The sequence below is a fragment of the Plasmodium coatneyi genome, chromosome 8 (genome assembly GCF_001680005.1).
Source record: "Plasmodium coatneyi strain Hackeri chromosome 8, complete sequence".
Classification (NCBI taxonomy): Eukaryota; Apicomplexa; class Aconoidasida; order Haemosporida; family Plasmodiidae; genus Plasmodium; species Plasmodium coatneyi.
This window is the reverse complement of record NC_033563.1, coordinates 1,852,449-1,872,347: the sequence shown is the minus strand read 5'-3', so window position 1 is coordinate 1,872,347 and position 19,899 is coordinate 1,852,449. Positions and strand designations below refer to the sequence as shown.

The 19,899-nt window shown below is 39.5% G+C and overlaps 5 protein-coding genes across 5 annotated transcripts; 4 read left to right on the top strand and 1 right to left on the bottom strand.

Annotated features, from left to right (window-relative positions):
• Window positions 1-1,076: 1,076 nt before the first annotated feature.
• On the top strand, window positions 1,077-4,259 carry PCOAH_00023260 (RNA binding protein; the record flags this gene model as incomplete). Its single annotated transcript, XM_020059133.1, has 7 exons — window positions 1,077-1,305; window positions 1,539-1,656; window positions 1,807-1,895; window positions 2,863-2,940; window positions 3,138-3,225; window positions 3,540-3,845; window positions 4,003-4,259. The coding sequence occupies 7 exons, from the start codon at window positions 1,077-1,079 to the stop codon at window positions 4,022-4,024; spliced, it is 930 nt and encodes a 309-aa protein (XP_019914658.1).
• Window positions 4,260-4,469: 210 nt separating this feature from the next.
• PCOAH_00023250 (Uncharacterized protein) lies at window positions 4,470-5,661 on the bottom strand (the record flags this gene model as incomplete). Its single annotated transcript, XM_020059132.1, has 3 exons — window positions 4,470-4,518; window positions 4,865-4,954; window positions 5,186-5,661. The coding sequence occupies 3 exons, from the start codon at window positions 5,659-5,661 to the stop codon at window positions 4,470-4,472; spliced, it is 615 nt and encodes a 204-aa protein (XP_019914363.1).
• Window positions 5,662-6,955: 1,294 nt separating this feature from the next.
• Window positions 6,956-8,518, top strand: PCOAH_00023240 (Uncharacterized protein; the record flags this gene model as incomplete). The annotated part of the gene is made up of 1 exon (XM_020059131.1): window positions 6,956-8,518. One exon carries the CDS (start codon window positions 6,956-6,958, stop codon window positions 8,516-8,518), a length of 1,563 nt encoding a protein of 520 aa, XP_019914546.1.
• Window positions 8,519-10,048: 1,530 nt separating this feature from the next.
• Window positions 10,049-12,660, top strand: PCOAH_00023230 (Uncharacterized protein; the record flags this gene model as incomplete). Its single annotated transcript, XM_020059130.1, has 2 exons — window positions 10,049-12,337; window positions 12,430-12,660. The coding sequence occupies 2 exons, from the start codon at window positions 10,049-10,051 to the stop codon at window positions 12,658-12,660; spliced, it is 2,520 nt and encodes an 839-aa protein (XP_019914467.1).
• A 1,310-nt stretch (window positions 12,661-13,970) lies between these two features.
• Window positions 13,971-18,010, top strand: PCOAH_00023220 (Uncharacterized protein; the record flags this gene model as incomplete). The annotated part of the gene is made up of 2 exons (XM_020059129.1): window positions 13,971-14,214; window positions 14,358-18,010. 2 exons carry the CDS (start codon window positions 13,971-13,973, stop codon window positions 18,008-18,010), a joined length of 3,897 nt encoding a protein of 1,298 aa, XP_019914582.1.
• Between the last annotated feature and the right edge of the window lie 1,889 nt (window positions 18,011-19,899).

Sequence of the window (19,899 nt, the reverse complement as noted above, 5' to 3'; positions counted from 1 at the left end):
GCATACATGTTTATGTGACCCCAAACGCAGGTAGTAGAAACGTAAAAAAACTGCAAACAAATGCGGGATCGTGGAATTACCCTCTTACATATGCTGCTTAAACGTATGCTCATAACGATGCATACAAATATGGCCATGTTACTCCTCATATGTACACCACTTCGTGTTCACGTATGCAGATAGAAAAAAAAAAAGAAATCTACAAAAAATATTGTAAATAAAAATATATATATAGTAAATAAAAACGTATTTAATTAGGCAGAGAAAGAAATATAATTATGCTTTTACGGAAGAACAAAAAAGTCATTTGCCCCAAGCTGAAGAATGAATAAAATTCAACCATTAATGGTTAACGAAAACAACCTATGCGTTTGTTTTGTGCGCGAGAAGGGCTTCATATATAGGTGCATTTTTGAATTTGCATATGCGTATATACGTATATACATACAAACGTATCATTTACAGTTATGCGTAACTTCGCTGCCTTCATAGTTCATCGTCACCAGTAATTAATTGCGCGCTTATAAAATTAACAACTGTGAAGTATTTGAAAAAAAAAAAAAAAAAAAATGGAGAAAAAAAAACAGTACATTATAGCATCATCTTGCAAAATTGTTCATGTTAAATCATATATATAATTTGTGGGCTCTAGGACAAAATATATAACATTTGAATATGAGTTTACATTAAAGTGCATATATAAAATAGAATAAACGGATAGGAAAAAGGGCCTACTGTAAAACCATGGTACTGCTTACCCTCGTAGGAGGTATGCTTTAAGTACTTGCATACTTTTGCGCATATCTGCGCTTCTTAATTTAAAGGATGCTTTTAATCCATACCCCCCTCCACTGTTTCCATTTTCTTCTTAAAAGGTATACTTATCCATTTATCCATTTTTCATGAATTAAGCTCTTCCATTTTATTTTGTATAAGTTTTTTTTTTTTTCCCCACCTGCACCAATCATTCGCTATCATATATATGTATAGCTCCTTCCAACAAACGTTCCCTTGTGTACAATTTTTTCGTTAATTGTAAAAAGCGTATATATATTTTTTAAGTAAATTAAAAAAAAATGAGTTATAAAGATGATAGAGAGGACTCTGAAGGGCGCGATCATGAACGTGATCGAGAGCGGGACCATGATAGGGACTACAGCCGGGAACGTGACCGTGATTATAGCCGAGATCGTGACCGTGAATATAGCCGGGATCGAGACCGTGACTATAGCCGGGATCGTGATCGGGACCGCGGCAGGGACCATAGTCGAGATCGGGACAACGACAGGGATCACAAGAACGATGGTAAACCGAGCAAACTAAGCAACATAACACCATGGTGCACAGCACAGTGTTTTGCACCATTATATATGCACCATGCCTGCATGGGCACATATACAACCGTGTGTACGTTCTTAAGTACCACATTTTTCGCTGCGTTCGTTTCACACTTTACACCTCTGGTGGGACGCACGTCTAAATCTTTTGCTCAATTTACACGTCCAACACAACTTTTACTACTCCCTCTCTCCCGAAAGGAACAACCCTGTATGTGTCAAACTTAAGCTCAAAAATAACGACGTCCAAACTGCAAGACATATTTGAAGAGTACGGGACTATAGAAAAGTGTTACGTAATCAGTAACCCGATCACCAGGTAGGGAATGTCCTACAGTCCATCGCATTTTGCAGTTCGCCCCTTGTATGTGGACTCCGTGTAGATAATGACCCCACCACTTTGTAGTACATGCAAGAGGTAACTCGAACTTTAAGTAACTTCCCCTAAATGCTCCTTCCCCCTCCGCAGAGAATCCCGCAACTTTGGATTTGTCACGTTCAACAATCCCGATGACGCGAATAACGCCATGATCAAGGCCAACAAAATGGACATTGAAGGTTATTAACAAAACGAATACATGTGCCTGCATTTCGCATGCTTTTCATATCTACTTATTATTCTGATGGAAGTTGCGCAAACAGGGGGAAAATGAGCAAAATAAAATAAAAAATAGTGCATCATAATATATTAAAACGTAGTAACATCGCTGTGCTGTAGTACGCCTCTTGAAAAAAAAGAAAAACTACAATAAAGGAATGGCAACTTAATGTACATACGAACAACCAAAAAGATATATGCATGAATTGGGATCACTCTTCTACAAAGGAACTAAATTCCATGGAGGGACTTTCCCCCAAAAAACGTGATTGCTGAAATGATTCCCAGCATGCAGACAGTCCATAAGCATACATACATTATACACAGTCGCAGAAATTACTACCACACTAATGTTGTTAACGTTTCTTCTCTCTGCCCATTATAAAGAATTTGCCGTCGTTCGAACCCTTCCCAGCATGCGTGCGATATGCACACATATGTATGTCTACACATTTGGGTGAATACTCCTGGAATACAATCAGCAATTGCAACCTTCTCTATATCAATTTAGACAAATTTAACCCCGTTGCCATTCCCAATATGATTAACCATCCTGCTAACAGAAAATCAAATTCGAAAATAAAACGTATCATTTTTGCCCCCTGAAAAAATTGTCTGCAAAAAGGTTACTTGCAAAAAATGCCGACAAAATGTTTCCGACTTTTGCCTCCACTATGTATGCCCCCATTGCATAATTGTAAACATTTGGAAAAGTTGCAACTTTCAAATGTTACTCTTGCCTGCACAGTTACCCCAAAAAAAAAAAAAAAAAAAAAGAATACAAAAATCCCGCTCTTCACAATATCCCTTACAAACATGCATACGTCCCACGCCCAAAGTTGGACGTATTTATAAATCATGCCAAACAAAATTATCAGCAAACAAATATAATAAACACAATAATTATCGAATTTTTTTTAATGATAGGACGTATTATTAACGTAGAAATAGCCAAGCGAAACGAGCCGCACGATCCAACCCCGGGAGAGTACAAGGGAATTCAAAGTAAGTACAGCGTCAACAGGGCACCTTAGGCATGTTAACATTAGCACAAGAATTGCTCCCATGCCAACCCCGTGTGTACTCGTTTTACGAAGTGCCCAATTTATTTACAAATGAATACGTTTGTAACCACGTCAAACACTTTTGGAAAACATTTTCCCCCCGCACAACATGATATTTTTTCCTTTCTCCCCCCAAAGATATGATGAAAAGAAACGGAATGAGGTACGATTTTTACGGCAGAAGGTACGACAGACCATTTGACAGAAGGAGATACGACTCAAGAAGGTAATTCGAGTTATTGAGTGTTCCACACAGGGAGAAAGAAGTTTTCCCTACATCGGACGTCACACTCGGTTGATTGTTATACACGGGCACGTTTATGCGTACCACTTGTGGTACCACTTCTTGTGTTGCACATGTTATAAGATCCACCTGCTGGACTGGTCCATAATTTGGGAAAACTTCATTCCATTTAGCAATCACTTTTTTGAAACCCGCTTTGTTATCGCTCTTCCGCTTTGTACACTCACGTGATGAGGGGCCTATGTATATACCCACATTTTAATGACTGCCCCCTTTTCGCCCCTATACCTGTGTAGGCCGTACCCATACTACCGAGACCACGGCCAAAGTTTCGGCTACCATCGCAACAGCTCCTACAGACACTACGACAGATATGGAAGGAATGCATACGATGACCATAGACATTACGATCGAAGATCCATAGACGATAAGTACAACAGGAGGGATGATTATTACAAAAGAGACAACAGGCACAGTGGTGACGAAAGGGATTACTCCAGGGATGACAGTAGAAGAAAGAAACGATATGAACGAAGTAGAAGATCATCCAGTAATTCGAATAACGAGAGGAGACACTACAGGAATAATTCTCCAATCGAAAGGTGAGACCATTAGACCATTAATATGAGAGCTAGTCGCGTGCAGGGGGGAAGCATGAACAAATGACTGCACACGCAAATTTTCTAAATCGTTTCCTCATTTATATTTGTTATTACCTGCACACGCACATCATATGCATTTTTACCAACACCCTTGTAGAAGCCCGCACCATAGAAGGTAGTGAAATCACAGCAGAAACAAATTGTGGACCGTATGCCAAAATATTTGTACACTAAAAGCAAACATCCAGATTATGTTTCCCGAAATAAGAGAGATGGTTTCATATGTCTGTATATTTTTTAATCCCATGACAATTTTTTCTTTTTTTCCAAAACGAATAAATCGATATGTTTGAATTGAATGTTCATAAAAATTCAAATTTTTAAATTTTTAAATTTAAGTACGCACAAACACACACACAAACAAAAAAAAAAAAAAAAAACACCCATATATATATTCTATATATAGCTGAACAAATGAATAGAATTTTTTTCATTTTTTAATTCTCAAACATATGTCGTAAACTACCAAAATTTTTAAAACAACATAATGACAAAAATGAACCACTTCAACAGTCACAGCTTGGTTTAAAAAAAAAAAAAATCAAAATCAACTTATCTTGGTCCCTAAATATAATCATCATCGTACCTCCACCTTTTTAACAACTTCTTGTAACTAAGCGAAAGAGAAAAAAAAAAAAAAAAAAAAGACATACAATGTGGTTGAGTGTTCCAGCAAAATGTGACAGCGGAATATGCACGTCCAAACACAACATATGAAACAAAAATTGCACAAAAAACGCCAATGCTGTATGGGCACTTTCGAAAATGAGTGCTCAAAAGGGCCAAAACAATGCAGTGCGTTCCCCACTACGAATGTACCATGAAAAATAAAAATCAAAAATACCCGAAACAGAAAGCAAAACGATCGAAAGGCAAGCTAATGATTAGCCCAAGCCAAAACAGAACAACGCTTAAGCGCACCAGCCGAGCGATTCCTTCTTCATTTTTTCCATCTTTACCTAAATATTTTTACAGGTAAATCAGCTTTTTGTCTGCAATAATTCTCGCACATTTGCAACCACGTCATGAGTTCTTCCCTAGTCCCTGCTCTGTATATTTGCACACGCGTGTGCGTCAGGCGGTAAAGGAGTAATAAAAATGATGTGTACAAAATGAGGCTGTTATGAATGAAACATTTACGCGCAGAATACGAAACGAGGAACGGCCAACTAGCATGCATAACCGATCGAAGGACTGCGCAGAGTCAAACGCACAAAATATGAAACGCATAAAAAAACAGCGGCAACGCTATCGTAGCGAAGCAGCATATAATTCGTTACCTGACGGGGTATATTTTGGAAAATTCAAGGAAGCAGTTTTTCCCCTTTCCTTTTATACACTGCTCAGGGAAATTTGAATAAAACGAGTGAACATATTCCCTCTCAGTGTCCGAGAATTTTTCATTTAAATAAGACGCGAATACCCAAAATAAAAACCACTGTGCGTGGCATGGATGTTTAACGTCATTTGAATTCAAGCTTTCATCAAACATGTAAAAATTCTCTTGCTTTATTTTTTCTATTTCGTTATTTTTTAAATGTTCTTCTGAGCTATTTTGAGCAGCTGTCTGTGACAACCCCTGCTTGGCTTGCTCATCTGTCTGTTGCCACTTCTCCCCTTTTGGCAGTTCGCCAGGCGGGAATCGGCCATTTTCCCTTTTCTTGTTTTCGTCTTCGTAATGCTTTATCTCCTCCACAACATTTTCTTTCTTATCATTATTTTTGTAAAACACTTTCGATGCTACTTGGTTACCCATAATGTCGTACTGACATTTTAATCCCACTGGTAATTAAATAATACCACCACGCAAAAATGGATGAGGAATGACGAAGCGACACGCAGGCACTGGTGTCGTAAGTGCAGTAGACAAAATGGCTGTCTCACTATATACGCTGCGTATATACCAAGAGGAATATTCTCCTTCAACCATTGCAGCTTTGTTGTTAAGAAGGTATTAGCAGCTGCGCACCTTTGCATATACATATAAGCGCGTATCACGATATATATATTTGCGCGTCCTACTTTGATGGACTTTTCTTTCCTTCACTTTCTTAGACCTCGCCCCGCTATTCATTTTATGGATTAGCGGTGGGCTCACTATATCCCCTCCCCTCTTTCTCCGAAAAGACCGTTAATGAGGCTTTACACTATATCATGAAATTCCTTCTGCGTATATCTTTGCGTGTTATCTTCTGCGTGTGTAAACAAAAGGGGAATATTTTTAACTACAAAAATTGTAGAGGGTACTACTCATTTTTCACACCCCTCACTGCGAACTCCCCTGGATGTACAATCACAGTATCAAAAATGGGGAAACCCTCTCCTTGCTCTGGCTCTATAGAAAAGTAGCACACTGGAAAGAAAGTAAATCAACCAATCGTCACATTGCTGTTGGAATGGCTTCACAATTGTGAGTCATTCGAATTTCAGTGTGCCGGTTGGGCAGCATGCCAAGTTTCCAAAATGAACTTCATTTTCTTCATAACCGCAGCTGACGCAAATCAGCTAGGAAAACAAAACATGCAAAAGTGGAAGGCCCCTAAACATTCTCATTTAAGGAACAAGTTGGGCAATTTTTTCTTCCCAGAAAAAAAAAAAAAAAAAAAAAAGGAACCCACTTTTAGGCCCCCTCCAACTGACAATTGTGCATACACCACGTAGGAAAAATTGAGTTCGCCCCCCAAAAAGGGATACAAATAAGCAAGCCCAAATTGATAAACTTGCTCGTTCAACACGAATAAAGCATTTGCTGGAGCTGTGTATAAAAAAAAAAAAATGCTCGATTAAACCCACTTACAAAAGAAACAAACAGAGAAAACGAAGGGAGCTTCACCATGTACACGAAAATGTATTGTGGTAGAAAACTTTCCACACATGAAGAGGAAATGAGTGACGCGTAAGCGAAATGGTGAAAGAGGAACGACTGAATAAGAAGAGGCTTATCATTCCAAACAGATACCCTGACCCCTTCGCCAATCCCAAGCCCCCCCCAATGACACATTATGCCCACCTCACAAACAAACTAACAAAACGATTACCGCTATCACACAATGCTTTTAGTAAACGCAAGTGCCAGGATCAGATATGCTGTGAATCTCACCCTATTCTTTTTCTTTACAAAAATAGTAATTTGCGTTTTATGTAAACATAACAATACCCTACGCAATAGCAACATTTTCCGCCATAAGAGCAAAAAAATCTTCCATGTAGACCTCGTCCGATCTGAAAAAAAAATTCCCAAGTGTGCAACCTTTATCTATTTTAACAGTCCATACAAAAAAATAGACGTCACAGAAAAAGAACATAAACTCAATGATGACTTGAAAAACATCATCCTTCTGTTTGGGAGAATTGCCGAACCGTATTACCCCAAGACAGCTGAACAGTTCAATTTTTACAAAGAACCCTACAGTAAATATATCCATACAGGTGAAAATACGAGTAACACAAAATGGAAACACGTTTTTAAGGATCATAAAAAAATTAATAAAACAATTTTCCATGAAAAAGTTTGCCAACTCAAATTTAAATGGCCAATTAACGAAGATGAAAATATTACGGAAAATAACTTCTACAATTTCGTCATAGAAAAATGCCTGAACAATATTAACATTGTAAAAAATAATATCCACCATTTGAAGCTCCTTCTCACCAAAGCCATAGAAAGTAAGAAGGAACCTGCAGGGAGAGGCGACAAGCAGGGCACCCCAGTCGAGGAACAGCGAAAACTCTTCCTCCATAATTTGTACGACGAACTGGAGAAAGAATTCTTCAGCGAAAATGAAGACACCGAGCAGGGAGAGAGACGGAATGCGGACCAACAAGGGGACCCCCTCGAAAGAGACAGACGTAGGAGAAAAATCTTGGAAAAACTGGAAAATTTGCACCTAAGCGATATTTTTAAACAACACAACAGATCCTACACAAGACTCCTTGTTAACGAAATTTTTAACAAAGAATATCCATCCAAAAGGACGACAGATTTATTCCTTCATTTACTTTTCCAAACAAATGTAGAAGAATTTTCGTATGAACATTTTATAACATGCCTGAACAGGCTAGGAAAAAAAATTGAGCTCTTCACATGCAATTACAATTCCAACATTCACTTTGATCACTTTTTTTTTCTCATGAAAAATGAATTTAAAAAAAACTCCATGCAGCTGAAAAAAAAAAAAGCGTGTTCTGCAAAAATTGCAAAAGCGAAAAGGGATTACAGTAACGACCCAAGGAAAAGCCTATCTGCGCAAGGAAAGAAAAATAGACTCATCCAACACAGACATAACAGTGTAACAGAATGTGGGAAAAAAAAAAGGAAACAAAATTCGCTTATCATACAGCATGATGTCATCGGCAACCAGTTTAATGACACACAGTGTAATGTGAAAAATGAAGACCACTTGCACCAACTCGAAGGTCTGGATACTCGACAGGCAAATTTTATAACTCCTCCCACCTTGAACACGGAGGAAAATGCAAAGGAAGGTAAAAAGATGCTCACCGATGACATGCAGACCAATTCCCAAACCGTGGGTACCAACCTGAAGAGTACAGTAATTCGGCTATTTAACTACATCGTCAACAGCATAAAAAAAATGGCCCCTAATGGGTAAGCACAAAAATGGCTTTCTTTTTCCCCCCATTTGGCACAGCTCCTCCGTTCACCTGTCAGCGCATCAAGGGATGCCTTCCGGCCACATGGGGAAATACCTCCACGTTTTGTCAAAGCTCCTTCAAATTGTCAATACACCCACAGGTGTACACACATTAGAACATAGTAACGGTGCATTCATAGGCGACCATGCTCATTTCTTTCCCGTGTTGTCCCCTTTATTCTTCCCTCTTTTTTTTTAAAAGTACTTTGCAAATTTGATAATTGCGTTATCTCATTTGTAGAAGTTCCATCCGCACCGCAGTTCGTCGCACCACAGTTTGTTGCACCCCATTTTGGAAATTCCTCACGGGAGGCGCTTCTCCAAAGGGCCATTCAGAGCCCCCTTCAACAAGTTCTCATTTTTTTTCAATACACTCATATGTGCAACGAAAAAAAAACGCACCTTTGACGACCATTTGTTTGTTTCTTCTTCACCTAAACAGTGATGCCATTTCGCGCAAATAACATGCCCTTGTCCATATGACCATAAAAACTGTATGTTCTTATGAAACATCATTGTACACACTTCACGCATGATGATTACCTTTATCGCCCTTGTTTATGTCTATAAAAAAAAAACGCACCAAAGCGTTAGCCTCAATTAAGGAGTAAATTCGCGCTAAGTGAAGTAGAAAATGTCTGTTCCTCCTTTTGCATTGATTTAAAAACGAAACCTTTTCAACTTCCAACCGAGCATAAACCTTTTACGCCGCTAACTGGTAAAGTAGGATACGCGTCGGACTAACATTGGGGGAATTTTTTTTTTTTTTTTTTTTTTTTCTGGCCATATTACGCATTGATAAAGTGAAGGACACAAGTCGCTTCCCATATGGAAGAAAAAAAAAAAAATTCTCATGAGTGGAATTTTTTTTTTTTTGTTCCCCACTTTTCAACCATGTATGAGTGAATCTCCACACAGCGCATAATACCAATTCATTTTAAGGCCTTCTTGATCTGCTGAAGGACGAAACAAGTAATTGGTAAGAAGTGCTACACCCCCGCCGCATGTGAACAATTTTGTATGACCTTACACTTCTGTATTTTCCCCTGGTCACTAACAGAATTGTCTCAAAATGAGCAAAATGAACAGAAACGTGTGATTTTTTTTTTTTTTTTCCACCGTCCCCCTGTTGGTACCCCCTTTTAAAACACAACGAATCAGTACATTACGTGTAAACATTTCACCTTCACTGTGACTTTGTGTCATATTCGATTGCCACCGTTTGAATACACACACGTGGGTAGTCCTTGTTATACGTATGAGCATACACATGTGCATGCCTACCCCTCCAGTTTTGAGCGTTCTCCCTCCGTTGAACGGGTCATTCAGTATGTGCTTTTTAATCTAGTTAAAGTTGCGTCCTGCGATTAGTTCCATTTCATTATTCTTTTTACTCTTCCTCCTTCCCGTCCAAGTAACACTGCGCGTGTGTGTGTATATATATCTATCCAACTCACCTCATCACATGCGAAAAGCAGTGTAGAAAAAATGTTCGGCAAATTCATCTCCGAAACGTACAACAAAGTAAAGAGCAAGGCAGATGAAGTGAGATTACACGTAAGCGTTCAAGCGATAAAGGCGAAGGAAGTTTTCGGACTGGTCAAACCAACAACTGTAGAACAACTGGAGGTTTTACTAAACTATGAATTGCAGCAAATAGACACAGCCGAAGCCTTAATAGAAACATATAAAAAATGGATATACCATTTATCTCAATCGGAAAAAAGTGACGGTATAAGGTACTACAAAAATGTCAATCGGGGCAACGAGAAGAGGGGGTCAGGAAACTCGACAGGGAACATGACAGTAAACACGACAGCAAATACCACAGCAAACACGACCATCCCCTCCTTCACCAACAGTAATGAAGAACAGAAAGATAACCCCTTCCAAGTGAAAGTAAAAAGCGAACTTACCCTATCAAATAGCAACATCACTAGTGCGTGTAACAGTGACCTTATCGATGCGTATGACTCCTACTGCAATAGCGAGGATGAACCTGCGAAGAGGGAGACAAATCTTGACATGCAGGATCAGAATAGCGCAGGAATGGCCACTCCAGCTAAGTTAAACGATATCATTGATGCGGAGTCGAAAAGCAACGTAAAGTTAAGCAGCCAGGAGAGTCTTCCCAATGTTGGAAGCAACACGGTACACGAAACGATCAACACGGACAAGCATAAAACGAACACGACAAACAAGTGCCAACCCAACCAGAACCCAAACAATGAACAGCTAGATAGCTACATCTACGATGATCACTACGGATACAATTTTAAAGAATTTTTTCTAAAGAGTAACATATTGGAAAAATCTATAAGCCTTATTTTAGAAAAAAGAGAAATTAGATTATCGCTAGTTGGACCCATAGAAAAAGACGATTTGGAAAATCCAAGAACCACCATTCTCACCATGTTCAGTCACTGCCTCATTGGAAATCAGAAGCTCCATAAAGATATCCTCTTCATTATACTAACAACGGATAAGCTATTTGACAACCATAAAGAATTATTTTTAGAACTACTAGCTGTTCTGAAATATGACTACTTAGATGTATACCTGATGAATATTAGGAAAATCATATCAGCTGAGGTTCTTTCGTTGAAGAATAAAATCCAGATGTACGATTCGCAACTCATCAACGTTAGTAAACTTTCCTCCTTGGATATCCTCAGCCCGAAGACCAGCATCTCCTCCATCGACTTGGACAAGGAGGAGGGGCACTCCCAGCAGAACACATCACCACACACGGAAAAACCAAACCTTGAGGTGCAACCCCCCGCATTCAGTTTCGAAAGTTTGGACAGCCAACCGGTTAACGTGCAGATAAAAATCGGTTCTGAAGAGTTGCCTGGAGAGGCACACTCACACGGAACAGAGAAAAAAACAAACTCAGATAACCAAACCAATGACAAAAGTGCATTCGAGAGGGAATCCAAATTGCAAAACGAACCCCCCGCAGATGAAAAAGAAATTATCGAATCGAACAAAATGCAGCAGATAAAAATACTAGCATCAGCCAAACTGATAGAATTACACAAAATGTTGCAAAGGATCCTTCAAGTAGCAACAGAAAATAGACAAAAGAGAAAAGTGGAAATTAAAGTAAAATTGGAAGAGTTGAAGAAAATAATGGAGGTGTGCAAAAAGGATTGCGAAATAACTCTGCACGACACGGAAGATTCTAAAGTACATATAGAAAATGTATACATAAAAGAAGTAGATCTAAGAACCAACAATATCAACGAAACACAACAACAAGTAGATCAGATGAAGAACGAAATAGAGGAACTTTTAAAAAAGAAAAAGGAAATATTCAATGAGTATCAACTTATATGCAATGAAATAAACACAAAGAACAAACAGCTATCAGCAGTATTGTCCAATTTAACAAATTATAAGAAGGAACTAAATCAAGCCGAAGTGGAATATTTAAATAAACTGTCAAACACAAATAAAGCCAAACACATGCACCAGGAGAGGAAATTATATATATCCAACTTGGACAACATATCAGATGAAATTTTAAAGGAATATGAAAATTCGACCTACATAGGTACAGAGGAATTGGTGTCCAAAACGAGGAAAATGAAGAAGCCCCTAAGCAAAGTTATCACTAACCATTTAATTTATTTGAAAGATAAACTTTTCCTACTAAATGCATTATTAAAATTTTATGTGCAGCGGGTGAAGTTCCTCCTGGGGGAACAGCACACCGGGGAAGAAGCAACGCAGGGGCAGAGTACCGATCAGTTCGTTCCTTCTGAAGGGTGCGACGTTGGGGATACACTGAACCCATCCGTGGCAGACCCCGAAAGAAACCCAATTGGAGACAACCCCAACTTATCCCCCCCTCAAACCATCAACAGGAGTGCAGAAAACTAAAACTGATCAAATATAAAAAATGCTACTTCAAAATTATCGAGCAAATAAGCAAAGTCTGGGTTGCCATACAAGAATTTTACGATCTCAATAAAGAGAACATAGAAGATACTGAGGGGGACTGCCCCGCCGATGCGGTATATCAGCAGATTAATGACCTATACAATTACAGCAAGCAGTTTATCGTGCAAAATGGCCCCATCATTTCGTCAATCTGATGATTCGCCAAATTTGAGGCGTCGCTTTGTAGGACGTTGTGGTGCATGCCTGCACATAAAGGGTTGCTCCGTTGGTGACGTGTATGTGGATACATGTGTATTCATCACTCTCCGTTGGTACCTGATTTATTTTCCCCTTTTTTTTACGTAATTTCCTTATTTTCTACAACACACACCTTTTAATCACGACCCTTTTTTGCGTAATTCTTCTCCTTTTTCTCACTTGATGCATCTCCATTCCTTTGAGGGAATATCATCCACACGGATGCAACACCACACCGTCGGGAAAATTGAACAAACGAATGCAAAGCATGATGCATATATGTTCAACTACGTGGTACCTTTTTTCTTTTTTGCAACTGCTCGTTTTGCAACAAATCAACTTTAAGTTCCAGCAGATGAACCCCAATTCTATGACTCCATCCCTATGTGCCGCGTAAACGGGGTCTGTGGGGGCATATCGCCATGGTGGTAAAGTGGCAAAATGGCAAAATGACAGATTTGCCAACTGCAAACCCTTGTGGCGTCAAATTTACACCAACGTGTAATCAGCCAAATATGTAGCCAAAATGACGGAACACACGCCAAATGTTCCGAAAATATACACGCACAAAAAGTTAACACAGGGTGTGTAAAAAATTGAAACAAAGCTTTCCTCACTTTTAATAATTCTGGCACAATACTAGTTAAACAAACTGTCCCAAAGGAACAATCGAGATAAAATTCCCACGAAGTATCCCCCACCTTGATGTTACAAAAAGAAAAAAAAAAAAAAAAACACAACTCTACATATGCTTGTACATAAACGCATACGTGAACACATTTTCAAATTTTTCATTTTCCAAATGGTTCACGCGTTAAACAGTAAGGTACGTAGTACGTTAACTTTCTTAAGCACGGGAAAAAAAAAAAAAAAAAAAATACACAAAAATGAAGAAGGGAAAAAATTAAATAAAACAAGCACTAAATAAAAGATATGCAAAATGATTTTTTAAAACAAAACGCACAAATGATAAGAAAAAATTTACGCTTTAACTTAATTTCCGTGTAGCAGTTCATTTTCCCATCGAGGCGACGATTTTCCCTATGCATCCCCTCTGAATAGTGAAAATAGGAGGGACGCGTCCGCCCTGAGGAAGTGAACTTTTCCCAAATCTTCTTTCGCGTGTATTGCATATCAGCACATCCATAAAAGGTGGGAAAAGGAGAACGAAGCTGAAGAAACTGAGCCCAATTGTGCCAAATTGCGAGGATAAAAAGGACGCACACGATAAGCCTGAACAGCTTGCAGCACGCCGTACAAATGGACCATGAAAAACAACAAGGCCACGGAAAACTATTACCTGAAGGGACCCCCATGCAACCATGCCAACAATGCGCTAAACAAATGCACAAGCTACTTCGACTTAAGTCAAATTAAACAGTTATACGCCCCCCAAAGTGCCAATGGGTATGAACAAATTTTTTCCCTCCCTCGTAAAGCCAAGAAGACAGGAAGAAAAAGTAAAAAAGAAACATCCAACACGAAGGGTGCCATTCATTCATTCCACAGTGGTAACGACAAAACGAACAAAATAAACAGAATGCATCGAATGAATCGAATGGGTTGAAAAGAATATCCCCTCCCGTCCAATGGGAAAATCACTAACTCAATTAATACACCCTCATTATACTCCATCTCCCACACCATCCTGCAGACCAGTACCAAAATGACACGAAAAGAACAGTGCCTGTAGATATGAGGCAAAGGAAAAAAATGAAATTTAACGCGCCAAATGTAGATCCCCACTTTTTTTACAGCAATTCCTTTGACCAAACGCCCAGAAAGCACTTTTCATTTAACCACACGGATCCGCAAAATGACGAATCCCCAAAAGTCTACAATCCTAGTGGCAGTGTTAATAAACGTGTTAACAAAAGGACCACTAGCAGAGACGGTTCATTAAACAAATACGATTTTATTAGATTTGTTTGTTCACCAACCAAAAAAAGTGTCGATAATAGAAGCGCAACGTGTGATAGTCAAATATGCAGCCCGCCGAAAAATTGCACCACCACAAATGACGCTTCGAAAAATGCCCCCCAAACAGTCGTAAACAACTACACCAAATGGGACAAATTTTTTGACCCAAAAGGAGACCCACAGAATGCCCTCAAAGGAGGCACAAAATATGCCCAAAATGTTACCCAAAACAATGACGCAAAGTGTGCTACTTTTTTTGTAAGAAAGAGTTACCCGCAAAATGCCCCCAAAACGGACCCACAAAATGAGTCAATTTTTGATCCCAAAGGAGGTGCAAAGTGTGTCGAACGGGTTGGCACAAACGAGACTACTAACGATGACACAGGGGAAGACCCCCAAAGTGGCATAAATAACTACCCCCAAAGTGGCGAAAGTGAGCAAGAAAGAACCCCCCAAAACGGGGCGCAGAACAATGGACTGATCGACCTGGATAGTCACGACTCCATCGACCGACTTAGTAGAAACTTTTTCATAAACAACAAGAAGATTTTCATTTCGCACTTTCAAAAAGGCGCAGATGCACAAACCAAACGTGTCAGCAGTCATTCACACAACAATGGTGGGAACGTTCCTCTCCGTTACGATGCCCCACAGGGGGGATGGAACAAAGGAAAAAATGAACACAACAAATGGCGGGAAAATGATGAAGAGGTAACCCCAGGTGGTGAATCCTTCCACTGGGGCCATTTTGCAAAAGTGAATTCCCCCCATTGTGAAGACTATGTTCACAGCGAGGAGGAAAACTGTCGAAAGGAAAACTGCATCGGAGGGAATTACCACGCAGGGGAAGACGAACGTGACGATGACGATCACCATAATAACGATACGCGCTACTCCGACGAAGAGCCAACTAACCGTAGCAACTTCCTACCAGACATGAACTCCTTTGTGCGCAAAAACTGCAACGTGACAAAATCGCTATACAGCCATTTGGACGTGCCCTACAACGGCAGCAAGGAAGAAATTAAAAAGTCGTACAAGGAAAAAATAAAGGTACACCATCCAGACAAAGGAGGAAGCATAAACAAGTTTCTTCAACTGAAACTCTCCTATGATATCCTAACAAACGATAAAAAAAGAAAAATGTATGACAAGTATGGACACAGCATATTAGAATTATTAGTAAGCGAAAAATTTCAAAATTATGAAATATCATCATCGGATGAAGAAAATAAAGAAAACGAAATTATCGATGAGGAAAACGTAAAGATGTATGACTTTTTTGTTCAAAAATATAACAACACATCGTACTTACACAACTTGGGTGATTTAAAAATGGATAGCAATCAGTATAACGAATTTCAGAAATTAATTTTCCATTTTTTTCAGCATGAAAATCCCATGTTTAAGAACACCTTCCATTTATTCCCAGCGTACTCTCCGTCTGTTCCTCCGTATAGGAAAAAAAAAACAGACAAACGGAGAACAGGTAAAATAGGGGCAGTTGAAAAGGAGGCTAATGAAAAACAGGCAGATAAGAAAAGAATCCCCCATTTGGAATTATCAGGCAGCTTGGACAACTCCCCTGACCGTTTTATCCCAACGAAGGAGCTCCTCAGTTCTGCAGAAAGTTCCCAATCTCGAAATGATGATTCCCCTTCAAATTACAGCACAACAAAGGAATGCTCAATTTACGATGTACTAAGCGTAGAACATGTCACTAACCTGTTTAACGAGCTGGACGATGACTTTAAATGCTTTTACAAAAAATGCATCGTTAACAAAATAGAGCAATCAGAACTGGCTAACAAGTCCAAGTATGGCAAAAAAGGGATGACAAAAATCGTGAACTCAGGGAATCATCATGACGTGGAGGGGAAGAACAACCCCGATGATGCCTCCACCCCCGTGAAGCAACCTACACACCACCCCTTCGAAAAGTCCCCCTACGATGAAGACGCCGCCACTCCCCTAGCGCAGTGCGAATTATCCCAGGAAAAACACACCTCCAACCATTGCAACAGAAACGAAACCGCCCACCACACCTTCGGGGATATTCAGACCTCCCCAATTGCGTACAAAATTATAAACGAAAATAATGAGACGCACATAGCCGAGTTTTACAGGTGGTTTGAGTTATTTTTCAACCACCACGAGGGGGCGGAAGAAGCGGCCAATGAAGTGCCCAACCATGCAACGCAAAGCGGAATAGCCACACCGACCGCCGCTGCTCCCCCCAGGACACAAGAAGAAACACATTCAACACAAACCAACGAAACGAACGCAGAAATAAATTCGGACCCATTTAGAACGTTTCAATATTCTGCCGAGAAATTCTCCTCCTTTGGGAAGATGATGCATAGAAGTTGTGACACCCCGAATGCGCAAGTAAATAGGGATGCCCAAAACGGGGGGAGCCCCTCTAAATTTGCACATGATAAATATGGAAAAACACAACATCGCGACGCCCGTGGAACCACCCTCTTGCAGACACACACAAACGCAACGCCAAGCAGCGCAAACGTCACTCCCCGGAGAAGTGAAAAAAAAAGCGCACACAAAATAACCCCCCTACGTAGCAGCATCACCAAAGGGGAAGATAACAACATGACAATAAATGTTGAAGAAAAATATGGCTTCAATTTGCTGAAAAGAAGTGAACAAAAAATTAAAGACATAACACACGATTTTAATTACATATATATAGGAAGTGACTTGATGAAAAAAAATAAATTTGTCCTTTTCGTAAAAGAAGAAAGTATAAAAAAATTTTTAAAAGTTAAATTGCTCATCGAGAAAATTAAAAAAAAGTCAAACTTAAAACTCATATCCGTATTCGAAAAGGAAATAGAAAAGAACATAAAACACATGGAATACATTTTACTGCTGACAACACACAAAGATGAATTTCTCCCATTGAACGATTTCTACCTACTTGACAGAAATATTTTTACAAAAGACCATTATTGTATACCCCTATATATAAAAAAGAACAGCATAAGTAGACCAACGCATTTTCATATCCGGTGGATTGTGTACACCTTACAGTCGCTCATCCTTTTTAATTTTTTTTTTAAAAAAGCGAATAAGTATATGTGTGCCTTCCCCTTTTTTAATTACAAGTATAATTTGGTGAAACATTCTTTGGACCGGGAAGAAAAAAACAATAGTAGTATCCACCATGATGTAAAAAATTTTTACATTTTTTTCCAACAGTACATCATAAAAAATAAGCCCCAATATTTAAAGTACTTTCCGCACTCCATCATTCTGCCCTTAAAAAATGACGCATCGCCAAACGACCAGAATAAAAAACCCGTGTGCGTAAACATGTCCTCCATTTTGGTGCTGACGTCGAACAAGCCTATACCATGCACCGAATGGTAGACACCAACGTATACATAATTTGTAGTACTGTAGTATGCGTAGCAGTATGTGTATGCATCAGGCAAATTGCAGACAAAACTATTATGTTCTGCGTAGAATCATTGCCCGCCGATTGGCTTCCCCCTTTACATACATTGCTTCACATTTCATGATGAGCACTTTGCAGTGCGTCCCTTTGTTTAGTTCACCCACAATGTGAGCAAATTCGCTTCTCCATTTTTTGTTACCAGGTGGAATAATAGTGGCGTGCCTGATGAGCAACGCGCCTATCCACCTCTTTGTCATTTGTTTATTTTTACCCCTCCTTTCTTCACTCGCTAACTATCATTTGCATTTCACTGCCCCTTTTTTTTTATGATGCCAAATGGGGTCTTGCCATTGCCCCCACGGAGATTCACTCCCCAGTTATACACGCACATGTTAACGCACATAAGTGCAACATGTAATTCTCTAATCCCTTGGAGGGAACGTATTCTGCCATCATAGTACAAAAACAAATGCCATGGCGTTCTGCACGCTCATTTGTGTTTCCCTTCCAAATTCAGTCTAACACAGGTTAGCAACCCAAGCTACCATTCACCATTTTTAACCTTTGCCAAAAAAATTACAATTTCAATGCTTTTCCCCCCACAAACGAATCAGTTGCGCGTTCACCAAAACAAATTAAACAGAGTGACATGGTGGAATACTGTTTTTTGTGATTCACCAGGTTTCCTCACCGCATCCGTGCTGTTCACCTCGCAATGTACACGTGACACAGTTTCGTTCGCCCATCCACAGTCGCTCAAACCAGCTCCACATTCTGTCTCTTGGACACGAAACCAAACGTTTAAGTAATACCATATGATGGATGCATAATCCATTTTGGCGTGTTCCTCATCTCATCCCGTCCCAAAGGGGAAGGATGAAAATGCTTTATACATATCACCTATCAGCTAACAGACGAAAAGATCCTTCTCCCAAAGGACAACTGCATAACCCATCAGTGAAGGAACTTACCACAACTTCACCTATACATGTGCTGGAGCTCACGTAGGACGTGAGACAAGCATTTCTGTTTGCTCATTCAGGGAATCACCTCCTCACACCATTATGCAATTCAACACATGTCCATTCGTTTGTTCAGTAAGCTCCTTTTATACGTCTTGCACGCACTATACGTAATCCTCTCCCCCCCAATGAGACGCTGTTCTCTCCTGCAGGAATATGTTCACTCATATTCTATACTGATGCTCTGCGTATGCCATTTTTTGCTAAAATATCGAGGCTAAGCTGAGAAGGGCCAAAATGGGGGTAACCCCAACCCTTCGGGTGAAACTAACCCGGACGCTGACCGCGGGGCGGGGGGGAAAAAGGCAAAAACAGTCCCCAAATTAACAACAAATGGGAAAGGTAAAGAAAAAAGCAAATGCGCAAAGATAAAAATAAAAAATTGTCATTGTAAACATTTGTCAAATTGTTGAACAGGGAACAGGCCCCCCCAAAAAAAATAAACTGGTGAATCAAATTGGAAAACTAAAACGTCGCAAAAAAAAAAAAAAAAAAAAAAAAAAAAAAAAAAAAAAATTCACCAATCCAGAAGAAGCGAAAGGCAGCATGAAAAATAACAAATGACAAACGGAAAAAAATAAAAAAACATTATTGTAAGGAATACCGAGGTGACGCAGATGACATAAAATGCCAAAACGAAAGGCTTCCCAAAAAACGCAACAGAAAAAGCATTTTTCTTGTACAAGTTACGCATATTCAAAACATATTTGATGCCTCGTGACTGGCGAATTTCGTGCGATTGGAAAAAACTCCCCTGATGCGGGGACAAGCGAACATCCAAACCGTCCAAGCAGCAGATGATAAAAATAACTTTATAATGAAAATTGCTTAACCCTGTT